We start from the raw sequence: 19,317 nt of genomic DNA on the forward strand, positions 1-19,317 counted from the left end.
CTTGCTGCAGCGTGAGAAACAGTCTTGACACACGACCCGTTGCGGAACAACACACAGGACACAAACTCACTTTCTCTGTTTCTCGGGGTATATTTGATTGAAACGAATCTCATTCCGTCATTCTTTATTACTTTGAATGAAAAAGAAAACGTTTATTTAAGTGAGATATACGGCTGGTAATAATTGTGGATCGCGGTGGGATTGAAAAGGCAGGCGACAGGCGCTTCACTGAGTGATTTGTTCTTTGGGTCTGGCGTTACAGATGGAGAGAGGGAGTGCACATTTCAGAGGAGATCGCTTTCCGATAGCGCGTATGGATTGAATGGAAATGCGGAATTGAGGCGGAAGGCATTCTTGATTCTAGAAGAAGAATGATGCGAAAATCCAACGGGAAAATACCACTATATGTTTTATCTCTAATTGAAAGGGGTTGATTTATAACGCATGTGGTTGACATAGCCAACCTAAATGGTGCATTAGTATACATATCAACTTGCCACGCAATTGGTTACATTGGGTAGTCATAGTCTTAGAGTTTATTGTAAAATCGAAAAATAAATTAAACTATATATTTTTATCAGGTCAAAGAATGGGAATATAGCACCACTATAACCAGTCTTAGTACTTTACACGAGTAGGCATTTTTTCCTCTATTGGAAACTGATTAAAATATTTTGGATTTTGAAGAAATGGCAATCAACATAGACACTGAATTCGAGAAATCTAACCTGGGAGAGAGCGGCCGCGCGCCCGCCAACGAGTCTCAGGAGACGGAGAAACTTCTCAGCCCCGTGACCACCGAGCCCGCTGGCGGCAACAGTATGAAAATGTCCTCCTCCTTCACAGTCAACGTGGGGAGCGACAAAAACCTGGATGTAGACCAGAACGGCCACAGTTTGCCCTTTAGGTCGGGCTCTGCAGGGCACCTTGCTGCTGCCCCCCTTTCCCCGTCCCGGGTCAGTTTGAGTCGCAGTTGCACCTCTTCCATCGGAAACGCCGCGGTCCAAGAGGCGCAAAAGCCCAAAGACTACCTCATACTGGTCATATTGTCCTGCTTCTGCCCTGTCTGGCCCGTCAGCATTGTTGCTTTGTTATTTTCAATTATGGTAAGTGGATATATATCGTCTAGGAAAGTGGGGTCTAAAAACGCCTGTCGTTTCTTGTCAATTCACTGTCCATGCTGTATTGATATATTAATCATTATTTGCAATTTCTTAATAAAATAGAACTAGGATATTAACACTAGTAATAACCTCAAACAGCATTGTTTAGAATGCTGACTGTTGCCACTAAATCGTAGCCCTATAGCCAAGTTGAATTCGAAAGCCCCTTTTTACCCATTCGTGATCAAGTGTAGGCCTAAGGGCTCTATTCAATCTGTATCGCTGAAGTTTACAGATTGCATGCTAGAAATGTAAAGGTCATTTCCGATTTTGCCGACATATGCAGTGTTTACCTTGAATGCAGTCTCTGCTAAAACGGAACATTATATTTAAATTTCAATCATGCTGTAACAATTTCCGCGATATGGATTGTATAGAGCCCTAAACTATTCAACAAATAAATGTATGATAACGGGAAAAGGACAGTATATCTTAAATTTGGAGGGATCGCAAAAACTGGGATCACATGACATATCCATCACCCTTCAATTAATTACATTCCAAACTTGGGTGATCAAATATGACAGCTGAGGAATGTTTTTTTGTAATTTTTTGGGGTTGCAATTAGTTAAATAGGAGATGAAAAGAGGCTAGGGCTGTTGTGGGGACTGTATTACCGCCACACCAGCAGTCATGAGTCATGAAATTCAATGTGACCGTTGAGTCCTCTGGACATGTGTTAGTAGTAACAAACTAGCGTTAGCCACATAGCTAGCCGAGCTAATGTTAGCCACAACAAAGTGGAATTCGTGTAATGTACACGAATGCGTAATAAAGACAGAAAATTGTGTAATACACACAAAATGCGTTGTGATGAAAATCATGTATTAATGAGTTGGATTGATCAATTTGAAGAAAGAAATTTAACAACAGGTTGAAACTGAGTGGAACACATTGTCGATGTGGATGTTGTTTCAAAGCCTAACACAACGAAATGGACAGCAGCTGTTTTCTATTGACATTCATTTGGATACATCCATAACAATGTTTGCCTTCTCGTCAGGACACTTGACAGTGTTCATTACGAGGAGATCGCACTGCAAATCTGTCATGAGAATTTTCAATCCCAATGATAATAACTATCAATCAATCAATAGCTTTGACCAATCCCCGAGGGTTGTAAGACCATGGGTATAATAATAATTGGGCAAAGACTCAGCTTTATGCAAAAGGTTAGCACAGTTTATTCAGAGAACGTTCTAAAGTCAAGAATACAAAGACATCCATTTTATACCAGGCTCCTTAATTACGCACATACTTTCACACAAACAGTAGATATTCTACGCACATACATACACACAAACAGTAGGTGAGTTTTATCCTTCTCCATAGTTCTCACCACTGTGTATCACTACCCAGCCGACAGTTCCATTCCCCCGAGATTAGGGGAACCTTGAGAAGTACACCCTATCCTATCATAAGTTTCTCAGAGTCCTAGCCAGGTCGGTTCAAACACAGTTTAATTGTTCTTCGGTATTTTCTTAGGCACACACATACAAGTTCAAATCCTAAACTACGCCTTGCTCAGACAGTCTGTGTTTTTCCACTATACAGATACATTGTTTAATCTAATTCTGACTAAAACTACACACATCATCAGATTATAATTTTATGATTCTAATCAATTTCATACTATTATATGGTTTCAGAGTGGAATTATTTAATCATTATCTTTCAACATAAAAATTATTTTATCAAAATCCAAAATTAGGCTAGAAGCTAGCTAAATAGTTTGTTGCTAGCAAACTTGCCAATATGACAACCAAATTCAAAAATATCAGTTGCTGAAAACAGCTGGTCAAACTAGAAACGTGCAAGGATTTGACAGCATAGCGCCACTTGCGTCATGACTGCAACACTGCAGTAGGGACCAGAGAAATTAATGTTCATCACTCACTATGTTAGGTCATCAGTTGCTCCAAAAAAATATGTCTCTGCAAAAACAAATCAATGCTAGCTACCTAGCTAACTCTTTCCTAAGTGTTTACAATGTATTACATGTCGGTTTGTGTGGTTGTTGGTTTAGTTTCTGTAACTTTGTAGTAAGTAAAGTGTGTAGGCGCTTACTGTGTCATGATTGCAAGCTGTCCCAATATCTTTTCCAACTGTCCCTTTATCTGGTTTTAATGTCCATTCTAGAATGCCCTTCTTGCCAATCAGAAATGAGTATTCAACAATGCTGTGGTATAATATAAAATAATGGCACAGGACTTATAAGCATATCTTGTCTGCTAAATGAACAAGCAACAGCCTATGGCAAGGCGCATACCCAGATAACATACAGCAGGCCCACTCATATTCTGTTCTTCTGAAATAAATGTCCTTCATATTATAATGTTTCTTTAGACCTGCGTAAAATAAATAATGGATTTATTGTTATGGTTTATATTCAATTTATTTATTAGACTTTTTTAAATGTAGATGTTCCAAAGGCACGCATCAGCAGCTTGTATGTGTGGAGTCCTGGAGATGCTAAACTTGTTTATGTTAATTAACGGTACTTTACCGTGAGACCGGCAGTCTTTTGCATGACAATAACCGTCTGACAAAATATCATGACTTCCATAGCCCTAAGAGAGGCACAGTGTATGTAGGTTACGGTGTTAAGCCTCGTGCACACCGGTTGCGTCAAACTGTATGCGTTCTGGCGGAAGTCCATTCATTTCAATGGGAGGCAGTCCACACTGCTGTGACTCATCTGCCAGATTCACGGCGTGTAGTACTGCGTGCAGTGTGTCGCATGCATTGGATTTTTCCATCTTGTGTGCGTTACTTTGAAGTGTGGTATCAGACACGGAAGTAGATAAACCACCAAAGAAGTTGCTAATGTGTAGCGTGATTCTTTATGTTGTGATGCCGGGCATGGATTGCGAAGACTACGTAAAATGTACCATACAGCAATGTAATGATACAACCTGTGTACACGCTTATGGTAGCCAACCTCTTATGCTGGACACAATCAATATTGTGGTCGTGTGGTAAAAATTCGAAAATATTACATAAATGTCCTCAAGCTAAAATATACACAAATAATACATAATCTAATGAAATTGCTTTAGACAGGGATGTCTTCTCTCCCACTCCTGTTTGCACTGGCAATTGAACAGCTTGCAGAAAGAATTAGACAGGGCCCAAACCTAACAGGTATCAGTATTGGTTAACATGAATACAAACAACATTTATTTGTAGACGATCACCTGATATACCTGACCAATATTAAAAACTCAATGCCCTCTTACTAAAAATATTTTCAGAATACTCTAAAATCTCAGGATATAAAATGTATGTGTAAAAAAACAAAATAATGTCAATAAGGAAAAACCCCCGAATGATCTAGAGAAATCACTTTGCAAGCCAGCATAATGTGACTTGCAGGCCCGATGTGGCCTGTAAACTCAGAGTTTTCTAACACCACTGTGTTAGAGTATAACTAGGCCCTCAAAAAAAGGGCCCGGAACCCTTTATAGAGGCAGATAGGTAGAATCATTTACAGGGGGTTCTTTGAAGCGCCAAAACATTTTCCCCTCCTATGTGGACAAATGGAAGAATGTATGGTTCTCCTTGGCACCTTTTTTTCTAAGAGTGTAATAACTAGAGAACTTTTGGAGAGGGTTGTGTTGAAACTACTGAGATGTTACTGGTGTTTTTTTACAGATCTCATTACACTGCTGTTATGAGGCTGAAACCTCCACAGAGTTTGTGTCTGACTTAAGTTGTGACTGGCCTACATGTTGGTGGCTGTCCTTGCTGCAGGCTACATTTTCTATGCTAGTGTTCTAATAAGATAAGTTTGGTCCAGGTATAAGTGCCTCTAGCCAGTTGAGAAGAACACAATTTGGCTCATGTGTCTTCTATCTTTGGGCTTGCAGAATGACTCAAAGACAGGGACAGCACACAATAATAAAACATTCAGTTTATAAAACATGGCAGTTCTGACAACAACAGTTCTCTCCTAATGGAGCCAGTATCCTAGCTGACAGAGGGAGGGAGAGAAAGAGAGGGAAGATAAGAGAGGGAAGGGGTAGAAACCAGAGATGGCCACTAACTCAATAGAAGGCGATAGAAGTCAATTGAGCCTTTCTGCAGAGGGCAAATTGCAACAGTTATCCAGCTATGTGGCTTTGATAAACATCTTTTCAGTCCTGAGGGGAGCAAGACAATCTCTCTCTCTCACACACACACACACACACACACACACACACACACACACACACACACACACACACACACACACACACACACACACACACACACACACACACACACACACACACACACACACACACACACACGGAAGGGGGATACAGGGCTAGCATCAGGATAGGAAATTACAATATTACCTGCCCGCCACAGGGGTGGACTTGTAAAGATTATTCAGGCAGCCTACAGATTGGCTAGAACACATTTTCTAACACTGAAACAGATAGGAATTTAATCAAAAGGGAAAAATATAATAAATCCTCAAATCTTTATTTAAAAAGGGGAAAAGGACTTTTGCCTACATTCTGTATCTACATGTGGGGATAAATTCATTCCATAATTTCATAACACTGAATACCAAACAATTGGTTAATAATACAGTATATTGCTCAACCACCTAAGGCATAACAAAACGTAATAGATGTATATATATGATATATTGTACAGTATATCTTGTACAACCACCAATGGCCAACTCATGCTGATCTGTAAATAGAAAAGCAAGTTAGGCTTAACAGATGTAAGACAGCTGTACTGATGGCTATTGGTGTTGAGGTTACTGCTGGTGGACGCAGAAGACGTGGAGTCAATTCTGTGGCGTGGAGAGGCAGGGAGAGACAGGGTTATGGGCTTTTATTGGCTGTGCAGGACTGACGGCTAGGCCCAAACTGCTACTGCACACTCGGCACGTTCACTGGTGAAATATGGGCTTCAAGCTTCAGCCCAGTGGATATTTTTCCTCTTTCTTTTAAGGTGTGGGAAGGGGGAGCCGTGTGTATGTGTGTGTGTGTGTGTGTGTGTGTGTATATGTGTGTGTCTAAATGGCTTATTAGTAATCTTGTGCAGCTGCTACGTTGGGTAGTTTTGAAATCAGCATTCCCTCTGAAAACTTGGAAAGGACAATGGTGGAATAAGTACCCAGTTGTCATACTTAAGTAAAAGTATAGATACCTTAATAGAAAGTTACTCAAGTAAAAGTGAAAGTCACCCAGTAAAATACTACTTAGGTAAAAGTCTAAAAGCATTTGTAGCAGCAATTTAGCTATTACTGAAGTAGCCCTGCTGATATAGTACTACACCCTACTACATTTAACCTGGACTCAAAAACATTTTCAATGGCGATTTTCCATTGAGCTTGTTTTTAACTCCGAACTAGGCTTAATCTGTGCCCTGGAAACAGCCTCTTCATGTTGTATGGATAAAACAATATGTTTCCTCGAATACATGACAGTGGATTAAACTATGTGAATCATCAATCCTCTGGAATAGAATAATGGAATACTTTCTCCAGCCCTTCTCTTCCTTAGAGATACAGGCTTGCCTCATTCAAGCCTTCTACGCATAATCCAACATACTGTCCACATGTACCACCTCTCAGCTCTTTGACTGTTTGCCCTGGGGGAAAACAACCATTAATGAGGACTCATGATGCCTTATGTGGATACTTCAAAGCCGTATCTGTCCATCCTTGAGGAGATATCTGATTTGACATAATGAGGTTGTTGTAAGCAGAAGGGTAGAAACATTGTTTTCACCGATCCAACTCGGTCAGATCAGTGATCTCTTAACATGGCGTCCTATAAGTTAAAACATTATGTGATTGGTAAATTAACTCTCAAAATCTACTCAATTGTTTTTAGACATAGACTGACCAACTGAATGTGGTTAAGATCAGTGGTCTGTTTAGGGACGTAACATCCAACTGATAAAGTTGTGGAATTGTTGAATTAGGTGTTTCAGTGAACTCTTACACACCAGGGTTTCCTAACCCTGCCCTGCCCGTGGGCTCCGTTCCAATAGTGTAGAAATGTGTCCTACTGTCATTCCTCCCATCAAGTGGTCACTGATCTGACGTGACTGGATTGGTAGAAGCTAGGTCGTAGTGGAACTCGCCTATCAAATCAAGTTAGATCAGCGATTACTTCAAAGAGGGAGAGAAGGAAAGGAGACATTTTAGAGTTATCTGAATACACACGGGCATACACACATAGACGCCAGGGTTGGGCTCAATTCTCTCTCTCTCTCTCTCTGTGTGTGTGTGTGTGTGTGTGTATGTACAGTACAATTCCTGTCCTCCAGGCTGCTCCCATCCCTGGGACCACACTTCATTATTAATGACAGCAGCAGCAGGGAGGGAGAGCACTTTCTTAGAGACCCATAGCTCTCCATGTTCTACTTCTTTCTCTCTCCATCTATCTCTGTCTCTACCGCCATCTTCCTCTCCATCTCATCTCTGATTCTGTCCTTCTCTCTCCATCTCCGATTCTCTCTCTCTCTTTCTCCCGCCACCTCTCTCCAGCCTCGACTGCAGTGGGAACAACCACAGGGCTGGGGGAGGGGATGTGATGTGTATGTGTTTGTTGTGTGGGCTTGCCTGGTTGTACTGCAGGTGGGATGAGAGGCCAGGTTTTTGCTGAATTTCACATTCATAAGAAAAATATGAGCAGGTCTCCCTCTCCCTGTAAATCAATACAACCATTTATTACCTAGTCTGAAGGCTCCCTTCCACCTACCCCCAGCTACTAACACACAGTCACACTTTACTCTTTCTGAGAATACAGCTGGAGGTCTTTGACCCAGGCGTATCTGACTTCCAGTGCACTGTGTGAGTTCCTGCCTCACTAGAGACAGCGAGGCTCATGGGTAGAGGGAGAGGGAGGAAGGACAGGGGAAGGGTAGGGGGAAGAGAGGGAGGGAGAGGGATGAAGGGAGGGATACACGGAGGGAAAGAGGGATGGAGAGGGAGAGCAAGTGAGGGAGGGAGGGAGGACGGAGTGTTGTTCTCTGCAGTGATAAAAGGGTAATCTCATTCGTGTTTGAGTTGCTTTGTTTATCAGCAAAGTTACTTGAGATGATGTCGTTTGCAACCTGCAATTGCAACAATAATTTCTTGCAAATCGTTTTGTGTTACACAGGCTTTAAATGACAATATCTACAGGAAACTGCCAAAATAAAGGAAACACTTGAATACATGAGGGATACAAAGTATATTGAAAGCAGGGGTTTCCACCCCAGGTGAGGCTCCTGAGTTAATTAAGCAATGAAGAAGAGATCTGTGACTTTGAAACAGGAGTCTCAAAGGAGATGGTTTAAAGTGTGTGTGTGTGTGTGTGTGTGTGTGTGTGTGTGTGTGTGTGTGTGTGTGTGTGTGTGTGTGTGTGTGTGTGTGTGTGTGTGTGTGTGTGTGTGTGTGTGTGTGTCAGTCACCAGATCTTAACACTTAAGGGAGATTCTGGAGCCGTGCCTGACACAGCATTTTCCACCACCATCAACAAAACATCAAATGGTGGAATTTCTTGTGGAAGAATGGGTCGCATCCCTCCAATAGACTTCCAGACACTTGTATAATCTATGTCAAGATGCATTGAAGCTGTTCTGGCTCGTAGTGGCTCAACTCCCTAATAAGACACTTTATGTTGGTGTTTCTTTGATTTTGGCAGTTACCTATATATTATAGGTATTTACATTTGGGGTGTGCTATTTGCACATATACTGTTGTCTTCTGGATTTATTCGTCAACCCTTGCAGTTTTGGTACTCATACCAGACAGCATATTGAAAAAGTATCAGACAGTAAATATAGCATCACTGGTCTAAGCAGAAATAATAATGTATGCAATTGAAGGGTTCTGTCCCGGATCAGTCCTTATGAAGACCTAAAGCATCAGAGGACATTTAAAGAATGCATGACTGTGTTCTGTTTAAGATTATGATTTGCATTCCTCCCTGTCTGCTCAAAAACGTAACTATCACCCCCAGTTCTGAATTTGAATGAGGCTGCCGCTATGCACACAGCATTATGCATAGCTAGTAGCTGCTCTAAACAGGAAGTATTAAATCACATCTGGATGTCCTGCCAGACACACAAATGCACACACACACACACGCACACGCACTCAAGTGCGGGCGCCACACACACAACAGCAAACGGTGAAGCCCGCCTTGCTAAGACATACACACACACATTCACGCAAGTTCACATACTGTACACACACGCATACCTAGCTAATAGAGAATTACTGTATTCTGCCAATGCAATATCATTTTCATCATCCAAAGAGAAAAATGGAGGTGTATTATAAAGGAGATGGGGAAGAAAGTGTTCTAGAAGTGGGATCACCATTACAGCAGAGCCTCCAGTCATCTCCATAGATGTCATGGTTTAATAAAGGCTAATTGAATTCAGAGTTATATGTAATTTCCCCCGTTAGAATACTTTGAAAGTGTTTCCTTCTTTCCTCCATTGTGTGGTTAAAACTGATCTGACGTTGATATAAATTAAAACATAGGCCCTCATAGAGGCCAGTCCAGCACCATGGACAGCACCCACACCATGGACAGCACCCACACCATGGACAGCACCCACACCATGGACAGCACCCACACCATGGACAGCACCCACATGCTTCTCGAAGTGCTTTTGGTTCATGCTCAGATAGTACTGTATATCTGCGGTTGGCATTTTGTTGTTTTCCTATATCTTCTTCGAGATGATTGTTTAGATTTTGGTTTACAATCTGTTAGATGTGGTGATGACAGAAACAGATAATACACCACTGTACCCCAGTCTAAGAGGCTGAGGTCATTTGGAGAGATGCCTGTTGAGTAGAGATCTTTTTGTAGCTATTGATCTCCATAATGCAGTGTAGTGCAGTGGGGGTTGTGTGTGTTTGTGTGTGGGGGGGGGGGGGGGATTTCTACTGCTCATCCAAAGAGAAAAGCAGTGGCGGATTAATGGGAGAATGTGGCATTCTAGGACCTGGGTAATTGCAACCCGGTGCCATAATCAGAGGTATTTGTCTTTTGTGTCTCTCAATCACCTCCCGTGGTCCCGTCTTAGACACACAGACACACACCACTCCAGTCTGTCAACCTGTCTCTATTGTCTGCAACAGATATACGTATAGTACAGTATAAAGCTGCCTTGTGTGATTTACAGTAAGGTCCACACTACACTGTTCTTCAACTTAAACCAATAACAACCGAAAGGCTCTGCAGACAAAGTTTGATAATCAATGAATAGGCCTCACTGTGGTTTCCAAATATTGGAAATACTTTATACAACAAGGATAACCTCTTGGTCAAGTCGTTATCGTAAAATATCAATAAAGAACCTGGCAAAAGTGTAAATAAATAAAAGGTCTGCAAAGAAATGGTCCCAAATTTTGTCGAGCTTCAGGAAATCTCTCGGTTAGCGTTCATGTTCATTCCACTTTAAAGCCATTTCTCTGTGCATTAATGGACTATCAACTGATAAATATTTCAGTGACTGAGTGAAACTGCCAAATGAAATCATGTCCAGGTATGTTTGAGAATAAGTTTTCCCGTGAATCTCTGTATGGATTTAAGAGTTTCAGTTGTAAGATTCAGTTTTCCAACAAGAGCACAAGTCATACAAACAGGAAGTAAGACATCAGACAGTTTGACTATAAGATAACTAAAAGATGACATGAGAAAGGTGTAGTTCAAGATCTGGATAAGATTGTATGCTAAATGACCAAAATGTAAAACGTAACAACTCAAATTGTGTCATGACGGTTGTGTCTCTGTGAGGGTGTAAATGCATCTGGCCTTGTGTTGTGTGTCCTCTACTCTACAGTCAAGAAACAGCCTGCAGTCGGGAGACTTGGACGGCGCTAAGAGACTGGGTAAACTGGCTCGACTCCTCAGTGTCGTTTCCATATTCCTGGGTGTGCTCATCATAGTCGTCTCTGTAACGGTCTCTGGTAAGTAACACACACACACCGCTGCAATGCATAAACACATGCACATACACACATACTGCATAACAATTTCAAGGTAATATATGAACATACATAAACATACACCAGTCTGTCATCAATCACATTGATGCCTGGAAAGTGTGTGTGTCTGTGTGTCAGCTCAGCAGATTTCTGAGCTCTGTGTGGATTGATTAAAGACTTCAGCTATAGCAGGCTGGCTTTGTGGCAAGGAGAGTATCCCTCCTGCTGTTTCAGCTACAGACCAGCCTGTCAAACTGTAGGAATGACTGGACCTTAACCTTTCTCTCTCTCACCTCCCCCGCTCTCTCTTCCCTAACAGTAACCAAGTGACCAGTGTATATACTATGAAACAAGAGCACTGCTGCAAGCCAAGCAGAGGATGCAGCATGGAAAAAATATATAAATTCCGTTGATTCCTGAGATGAAAAAAATATATCATCACCTGCTCCACACTGTAATCAAGATCAAGGCAAAAAAATAAGAAGTTTAAAGAAGAGTAGGAAATGCAGTAGGAAATACACTAGCAAATGAATAAACCAAAGCAAAAATATCCAGATATGCATGCATTAGATTACAGTAACATTTGCTTGATGAAAAATAAAATCCTTGATATAAAAAGTGTACTTCAAAAGAACGTTGGACGATTGACTTTTGGTTTGAGGACTTGCTACTCTCATTCGATTCTCTGTGGAGTAAAAATAGTCTTAAGATGAAGAAGAGAGGGATGAACAGAGGAATGAAGTGATACAAACTTTTCTGTATCAAGAATGGAAGGAGACCTTGAAAATGGACTCCAAACATCAAGACAGCTGAATAATAACCTAAATATATACCTAGTTGGCCTGACCTCCTGCATTGAAAGCATATACAACTATACAGATATATTTGCAATATAAGTATATACAGATTAATATATCAATTCACATTTTATAAAAGTTGTGTATGTTGGGCTGCGATGATTGAGACTTAAGTTAAGATGGCTACCTGGCCGGCAGTGGCTGTCGCCTAATATGGTTTGCCGAAGGATGTAATATTTGACCAGGGAACACAATTCAGAGAAGATGTTTTTGAATTTATGTTGTTTTTTTTGTAGGTTTTTGACAAAAATAAGAGACCACTTGCATGCATGTCTTGACTGTAGATAGCCAACCTTCATTTTGTTTGTGAATTCATATTTGTTTGTCTGTGTTTTTACTTTGGGATATAACAAGCCAGTTGCTTAGAGCCTTTGGAGAGTGAATTGTACATAATGTGAGTGTTTCGGCTCCATGTGGGTTGACTGTGGGTAAGGACAGAAACATAATCCCCCCCCCCCCTTCCCCTGCCTTGCTGTGGGAGGGGTCTGACTATATTAATGCGCATGCCTACCCTCCCCATCCCCTCTCCAAACATCCATGCCAGAACATGGGCATAAGTCTGAGGATATTCAATTTGTCAGAACTATCACTCTCCCCTTCCCCACTGCCCCCCTAGTTCCCCCTCCAACTCACCCTACCCCAGTACCTTGTCTCATTACCTGGACTGTTAATGTAACTTGTTTCACTGAATGTATTTTGTAGTACTACAGAGACCAACACCAATCCTTAACATATTGCCACCGTGCTGTATCGGTATGACATGTATTTATATGAAGAATATATATGCAATATTATATAGGCATGCTTTGGGCTAAATGGTACCCAGGTTTTTGTATGTCACTGTAAGGACCCATGTTAAAGGAACATTGTTTTGAGGTTTGATTGATTGATTGGCAGCAGTTCTCTCTGTACCTGTACTGTAACACACTAATTTGTCTGTATTCAAATGTGTCACCATGCCATCTGGAATAAGTCACACAGTTGGTTCAAATTCTACTGCGGTAACACAACAAAGAACTGTTATATTGACACACTTCAGATGTTTTCTGGAAGGTCATAACACCTCTTATAAAACCTTCATAACCACTACATGATGCTTCATAACACCCTTGTTTGGACTTACATTCATGTTTGTATTACTCTCATAACTCATGCTCTTCAACTCCCATAAGATTTCAATACTGTAAGTTGACATTAGCGATTATTCATGTTTTCTTGATTCAACTGCTTGTCTTTTCAAGGGCTAATGTAGGTGTTAGCTACACATGAGATCAAAGAGAAATAGTTATATGATAATTTGATTGAATTGATCTGGCCTGAATTTAACATGTTCAAAGAGATATAAAGTGATTGAAAAAGCACCTGTAATTGGTGAAAAAGGTCACCATATTAACATTTGAGGTCTCTTTTGAATCCTCTAAACTATGAACACACATTGGTTAATTCCTTGCTGAATAAAAAATAATTCTGCCCCTGTCTAAGCATGCAAAGCACTAGATAAAACCTGGAAACTCTCTTGACAATCTGTGAACATTTTTGGCATCTGTACTGTATTTCTAGAAACAACAAATAGAAATAGGACCACAGCGGGTGAATGACTCAACATGGTCACGATGTTTAAAAGCACTGAACTCAAGACAGCCTTACAGCACATCTTTGGGTATGATAACAAAAAGGGCAGCAAGTTCATGTTGCTATACAAGTTATATTGTACAATAGGACGCTCGTGCAGCCAGTGTGCTTCCCTTGACAGATGGGCTGAAGAGACATCCCTGTCTAAAGAGCTCTAATGTTTATCTCTGGGCAACAGGCATGCACAAACTAACTTCCCACACACACCTAAAGGGCTTTTAGAAACCTGCCTTGGGGGGGGAAGTAGACGGCTGCTTTTGTCATACAGTAAGAGTAAACGGCAGAGGAGAGAGAGAGGGGGAGACCCCGACCCAGCAGGAGAGTCAGTAACTCAGTCTGCCACTGAAAATCCAAAATTCAACATAATGCTTATAAGACAAATTTGTCTGGTAATTTCACTGTTATCACATGAAATTCCACTTTTACAACACATACTTCCCTGACCATCTTTCTGCTGCGAGATGCATACAAGCTGTTCTGTGTCAGTAAAACAGTGACTTTCAATTCATGTCTATTTTTTGATGTCCTTATTTCTTCCCCTTTTGATAGCATATGTATATGCTGGTTTCCATCTCTGTTGTGAACATTCTGCATGTCTGGAATAAACGTTATCATGCATGGTCTCCGGTGAGTTGGATTGATTTATGTGGGTTTGGATAGCATTGATCTGTGTGTTTGTGTTTGTGCATGGACAGAGTATGTCATAGAGGAATGGTCTAGGGGGAGTGTGAGAGAGGGGGTGTAAAGGGTCAGACAACCTGCCTTTTAAAGTGGCATCTGGAGTAAAGCAGCAGCAGCTCCACTGACATAATGATCAAAGTGAATGTTCCTGTCTGGAACACTAGAACAGGGAAAGCTGTGGAGCTAAACCCTCATGTTAGCATATACACACTCTGACTACTCTAAGAATGAACCTTTTTAGTAATATTTTTTTATTGATTATTAAAGAATAAGATTGGCTCTCTTTAACTACAGTAGTAGCCCCTTGGTATATCCTGTTGCTCTGAAAAATCGGATGAACTCATAAATAGAACGAGCCTCGCAAGTCAAGTGTGCTTGAAAGGTCTATGGACCCACAAAAACAAAATGTTTGCTTGATTTCTCAAATAGTAGTTTTTTTTGGTGACGCCACCTTTACTTGTTTGTGGTTCTCCTACACGTCATTAGACACCCTCATGTGAGTTGCATCTGTGAGCTGTGCTAGAATCAGCCTTTTAAACTCACTTTATACTTCTTTGTGGAAGAACTTGAGTCACAGTGAAAGTACACAATACTTAGTTCTGCTCCAGTGATCTTCAAACCAGACAAAAGGATATGAAATATTCAGACTCTACACTGTAGCACCAGAGTAGGCTAGCTGTGTTTACTGTAAGGATGTTTGTTGAACCAGTTATAGACCAATAGCAGTACTGCACTCAGATGCCAAAATACAGTCCCCATTTACCCTCAGAGAAGAGAGAAACCTGAAAATAGAGATAAAGAATGAAAGGAATAAAGGACAGTGACATCACATAAAAAAGGGGGAAATTGGTGTACTTGGAATGGTTATAGATAATCCCACTTCATGTAGCTATACAAATATAACAAACTTCAATATTTCACAGTCAACTGAGACTAAAACATCCATGTCTAGTTACCAGATGATAAATGGTGAGATGTAACAGAGACAGAAAGACGAAGTAATTCATTTAAAACTCAGTAGTTGACTATGGAGATGACAGGGGAGTCATGACAGGTTCCTGTAGAGTCCTGGGGGGAAGCCGTCACCCCCCACAGACTGCAGTTACATCTCCCCTGCAGTGTGGCTGTCACGACACACACATGCTCCCAAGCAGGCAGGTGCACACAGTTTTACAAAACAGAGGTCTGAGGGAGTGTGTGCGGGTGACTCAGATTCTGTCCGAGTGAATTAATGTGAGCACCTCATTCCCCCAACAGTAATCTAGCTGCTGCAGCCTTGTTTACTGTAACATCTCCAGCCACTTCCACTGTAAAACCACTTAAAATGCCACTGACAATTTCAAGCGAAAGAAACTAAACTCCTTAGAACTGTAGCCCAGGGCTGCCCAACCCTCTTCCTGATCTGTAGTTTTTCAGTCCAACCCTAATTCCGCGTATCGGATTCAGCTAGTTATGGTCTTGTTGAGCAGCTAATTAGTAGAATCAGGTGTGTTAAATTAGGGTTGGACTGAAAACCCACAGGACAGTAGATCTCCAGGAAGAGGGTTGGGCAGCCCTGATGTAGAGGTTGTGAGTTGAAGGAAACACGTAATGGAAGAAGTCTGAGACTTTCACAGTTTTAGTTGAACCATACACCTGAATGTGGCCATTGTTTAAAGAATAACGGTACTTGCAGCACTGGAGTTCTATCAATGGTCTTCAATGAAAAATACAATTTATCAATACATGTCAAAGTAAAAAAAATAGACAAATAAAATAAGTGCCTAGTATCACATACTGTAAATTAATAATTTATTAATAATGCACAATGTACAGGCCATGATGATGATGAACCTCCTGAATATCCCATCACGAAAAAGGACCATTCAACTAAAAATCCTTCCATCACAGAAATCAACAGACAGTCTTTCGTTTCCACCGCCTGTCTTCAGACCATTACACTCCTTAAAGCAAGTGTTCTTTTTATATATTTTTGTATATATAATTCTTTCAAATCTATTAGTACCTTGAGATAGGCAAAAGTCATATATATATATATATATATATATATATATGACTTTTGCCTATCTCAAGGTACTAATAGATTTGAAAGAATTATATATATATATATATATATATATATATATATATATATATATATATATATATATATATATATATAATCCTTTCCTTTCAAATCTAGTCATATCAGTACATTTGGTCTCTGTTCCCTTAACCAGAGTTGAACAGCACAAACTTTTGATAAAAAAGAAAAAGATGCTGCTCCATCTCACATATCGTTCTCCATCCTTCCCTCCCACTGCTAAATACAAATCAGGTAGTCCATGCTGCCTTCGATCAATCCTGTTAACCGATTGGGCCAAGAGGGTGTCTGTCTGTCCAGTAGCCTCCAATCACTAAAGCCCATTCTCCAGAGTTCTGATTCCGATGTTACAAACGCAGAGTAACGATTGTTTGACCGGTCTGTCCGTCATCAGTGGAAGGCGTAGAGCAGCAGGAGGATGGTGCAAACGCCGATGACTCCGCCCAGGATTAGGGAGTCTCGTCTCTTCCGCAGGTTGATTCGCTGGACGAGGTTGTTGATGGCTGGGAAACGATCTGGGGAAGGAAGTTAAGGCAAACAGAACCAACCACCTCTTATTACAAGTAATGTTCAAATAATCATTACATTGGAAATATAAACTGGGTGGTTCGAGCCCTGAATGCTGATTGGCTGACAGCCGGGGTATAATCAAGCAATAAGACCCGAGGAGGTATGGTATATGGCCAATATACCACGGCTAAGGGCTGTTCTTAGACACGACGCGTCGCTGAGTGCCTGGACACAGCCCTTAGCAGTGGTATATTGGCCATATATCACAACCCCCTGAGGTGCCTTATTGCTATTATAAACTGGTTATCAACGTAATTAGAGCAGTCTGAACCCCGTCCTGAGCAACTGGGTCCTGGACTTCCTGACGGGTCACCCCCAGGTGGTGAAGGTAGGAAACAACACTTCTTTGCTGATCCTCAACACGGAGGCCCCACAAGGGTGTGTGCTCAGCCCCCTCCTGTACTCCCTGTTCAACTATGACTGCGTGGCCAAGCACGCCTCCAACTCAATCATCAAGTTTGCAGACGACACAACAGTAGTAGGCTTGATTACCAATGATGAGACGGCCTACAAGGAGGAGGTGAGGGCTCGGAGGGTGGTGCCAGGAAAACAACCTCTCACTCAACGTCAACAAAACTAAGGAGATGACTGGGGACTTCAGGAAACAGCAGAGGGAGCACCCCCCCCCCCCCCCCCCCCCATCCACATTGATGGGACCACAGTGGAGAAGGTGGAAAGCTTCAAGTTCCTTGGCGTACACATCACTGACAAACTGAAATGGACCACCCACACAGACAGTGTGGTGAAAAAGGCACAACAGAGCCTCTTCAACCTCAGGAGGCTAAAGAAGAACACCTAAAACCCTCACAAACTTTTACAGATGCACAATTGAGAGCATCCTGTCGGGCTGTATCACTGTCTGGTACGGCAACTGCACCGCCCACAACCGCAAAGCTCTCCAGAGGGTGGTGCGGTCTGCCCAACGCATTATCGGGGACAAACTTCCCGCCCGCCAGGACATCTACAGCACCCGATGCCATAGCAAGGCCAAAAAGATCATCAAGGACAACAACCACCCGAGCCACTGCCTGTTCACCCCGCTATCATCCAGAAGGCGAGGTCAGTACAGCTGGGACCGAGAGACTGAAAAACATATTCTATCTCAAGGCCATCAGACTGTTAAAACAGCCATCACTAGCACATTAGAGGCTGCTGCCTATAGACATATATTAGGAATCACTGGCCACTTTAATGTCTCCGTATCTTAAATTACTCAACTCTTATGTGTAAACTGTACTCTATACTATTATACGGTATCTTAGTCACTTTAATTGTTTGTAAATATTGCATCACCCATCTCATATGTATATACTGTACTCCATACTATGCCACTGTGTCTCAGTCCAATGCTGCTCTGACATGTGTATATATATTCTTAATCCATTCCTTACTTAGATTTGCTTGTATTGTGGGTATATGTTGTGAAACTGTTAGATATTACTGCACTGTCGGAGCTAGAAGCACAAGCATTTCGCCACACCCGCAATAACATTTGCTAAACACGTGTATGTGACCAATAAAATATGACTTGATTTGATCAGCATTCAGGGCTCAAACCACCCAGTTTATATTTCCAATTTAACTTCTTATGGCTGCAGGGGCAGTATTGAGTAGCTTGGATGAAAGGTGCACAGAGGTGCCCAGAGTAAACGGCCTGCTCCTCAGTCATAGTTGCTAATATATGCATATTATTAGTAGTATTGGATAGAAAACACTCTGAAGTTTCTAAAACTGTTTGAATTATGTCTGTGAGTATAACAGAACTCATATGGCAGGCAAAAACCTGAGAAAATATCCAAACAGGAAGTGGAAATTCTGAGGCTGGTGGATTTTCAACCAAGATCCCATTGAAATTACAGAGATATGAATTTGTTTGCACTTCCTACGGCTTCCACTAGATGTCAACAGTCTGTAGAACTTTGTCGGATGACTCTACTGTGAAGGGGGGCCGAATGAGAGGAGAATTAGTCACCACTGCCATGAGGTGACCATTCTTTGACCATGCGCGTTCACATGAGAGGGAGCTCCGTTCCATCGCTCATCTGAAGTCAATGTAATTCTCCGGTTGGAACGTTATTTAAGATTTATGTTAACAACATTCTAAAGATTGATTCAATACATCGTTTGAAATGTTTCTACTGACTGTTACGGAACTTTTGGACATTTCGTCACGTTTTAGTGAACGCGCTTCGTGACTTTGGAATTGTTTACCAAACGCGCTAACCAAAGTAGCTAATTGGACATAAATAACGGACATTATCGAATAAATCAAGCATTTATTGTGGACCTGGGATTCCTGGGAGTGCATTCTGATGAAGATCATCAAAGGTAAGGGAATATTTATCATGTAATTTCTGGTTTCTGTTGACTCCAACATGGCGGCTAATT

General features: G+C 41.4%; 2 protein-coding genes across 3 annotated transcripts in view; one reads left to right on the top strand and one right to left on the bottom strand.

Moving 5' to 3' along the window:
- Nucleotides 1-689: 689 nt before the first annotated feature.
- Nucleotides 690-11,436, top strand: trarg1a (trafficking regulator of GLUT4 (SLC2A4) 1a). Its single transcript, XM_038973642.1, has 3 exons — nucleotides 690-1,106; nucleotides 10,962-11,088; nucleotides 11,426-11,436. The coding sequence occupies exons 1-3, from the start codon at nucleotides 690-692 to the stop codon at nucleotides 11,434-11,436; spliced, it is 555 nt and encodes a 184-aa protein (XP_038829570.1).
- Nucleotides 11,437-16,418: 4,982 nt separating this feature from the next.
- Nucleotides 16,419-19,317, bottom strand: part of LOC120028233 (Golgi SNAP receptor complex member 1-like) — a 63,016-nt gene continuing 60,117 nt past the window's right edge. The window contains exon 9 of one of the 2 annotated variants that reach the window (XM_038973392.1): nucleotides 16,419-16,874. In XM_038973392.1, the coding sequence (XP_038829320.1) occupies nucleotides 16,750-16,874 (125 nt within the window). In that variant the 3' untranslated portion in view covers nucleotides 16,419-16,749. The remainder of the gene's footprint in view (nucleotides 16,875-19,317) is intronic. The other variant, XM_038973393.1, reaches the window with a different exon arrangement.

The sequence above is a fragment of the Salvelinus namaycush genome, chromosome 34, assembly GCF_016432855.1.
Source record: "Salvelinus namaycush isolate Seneca chromosome 34, SaNama_1.0, whole genome shotgun sequence".
NCBI classification, from domain to species: Eukaryota; Metazoa; Chordata; class Actinopteri; order Salmoniformes; family Salmonidae; genus Salvelinus; species Salvelinus namaycush.

What these genes read in the sequence shown, in the direction of transcription:
- trarg1a (XM_038973642.1), top strand. Translation starts at nt 690, where the DNA reads ATGGCAATCAACATAGACACTGAATTCGAGAAATCTAACCTGGGAGAG. An exon ending in CTTTGTTATTTTCAATTATG is followed by an intron (nt 1,107 to 10,961) that starts GTAAGTGGATAT and finishes TCTACTCTACAG; the next exon opens with TCAAGAAACAGCCTGCAGTC.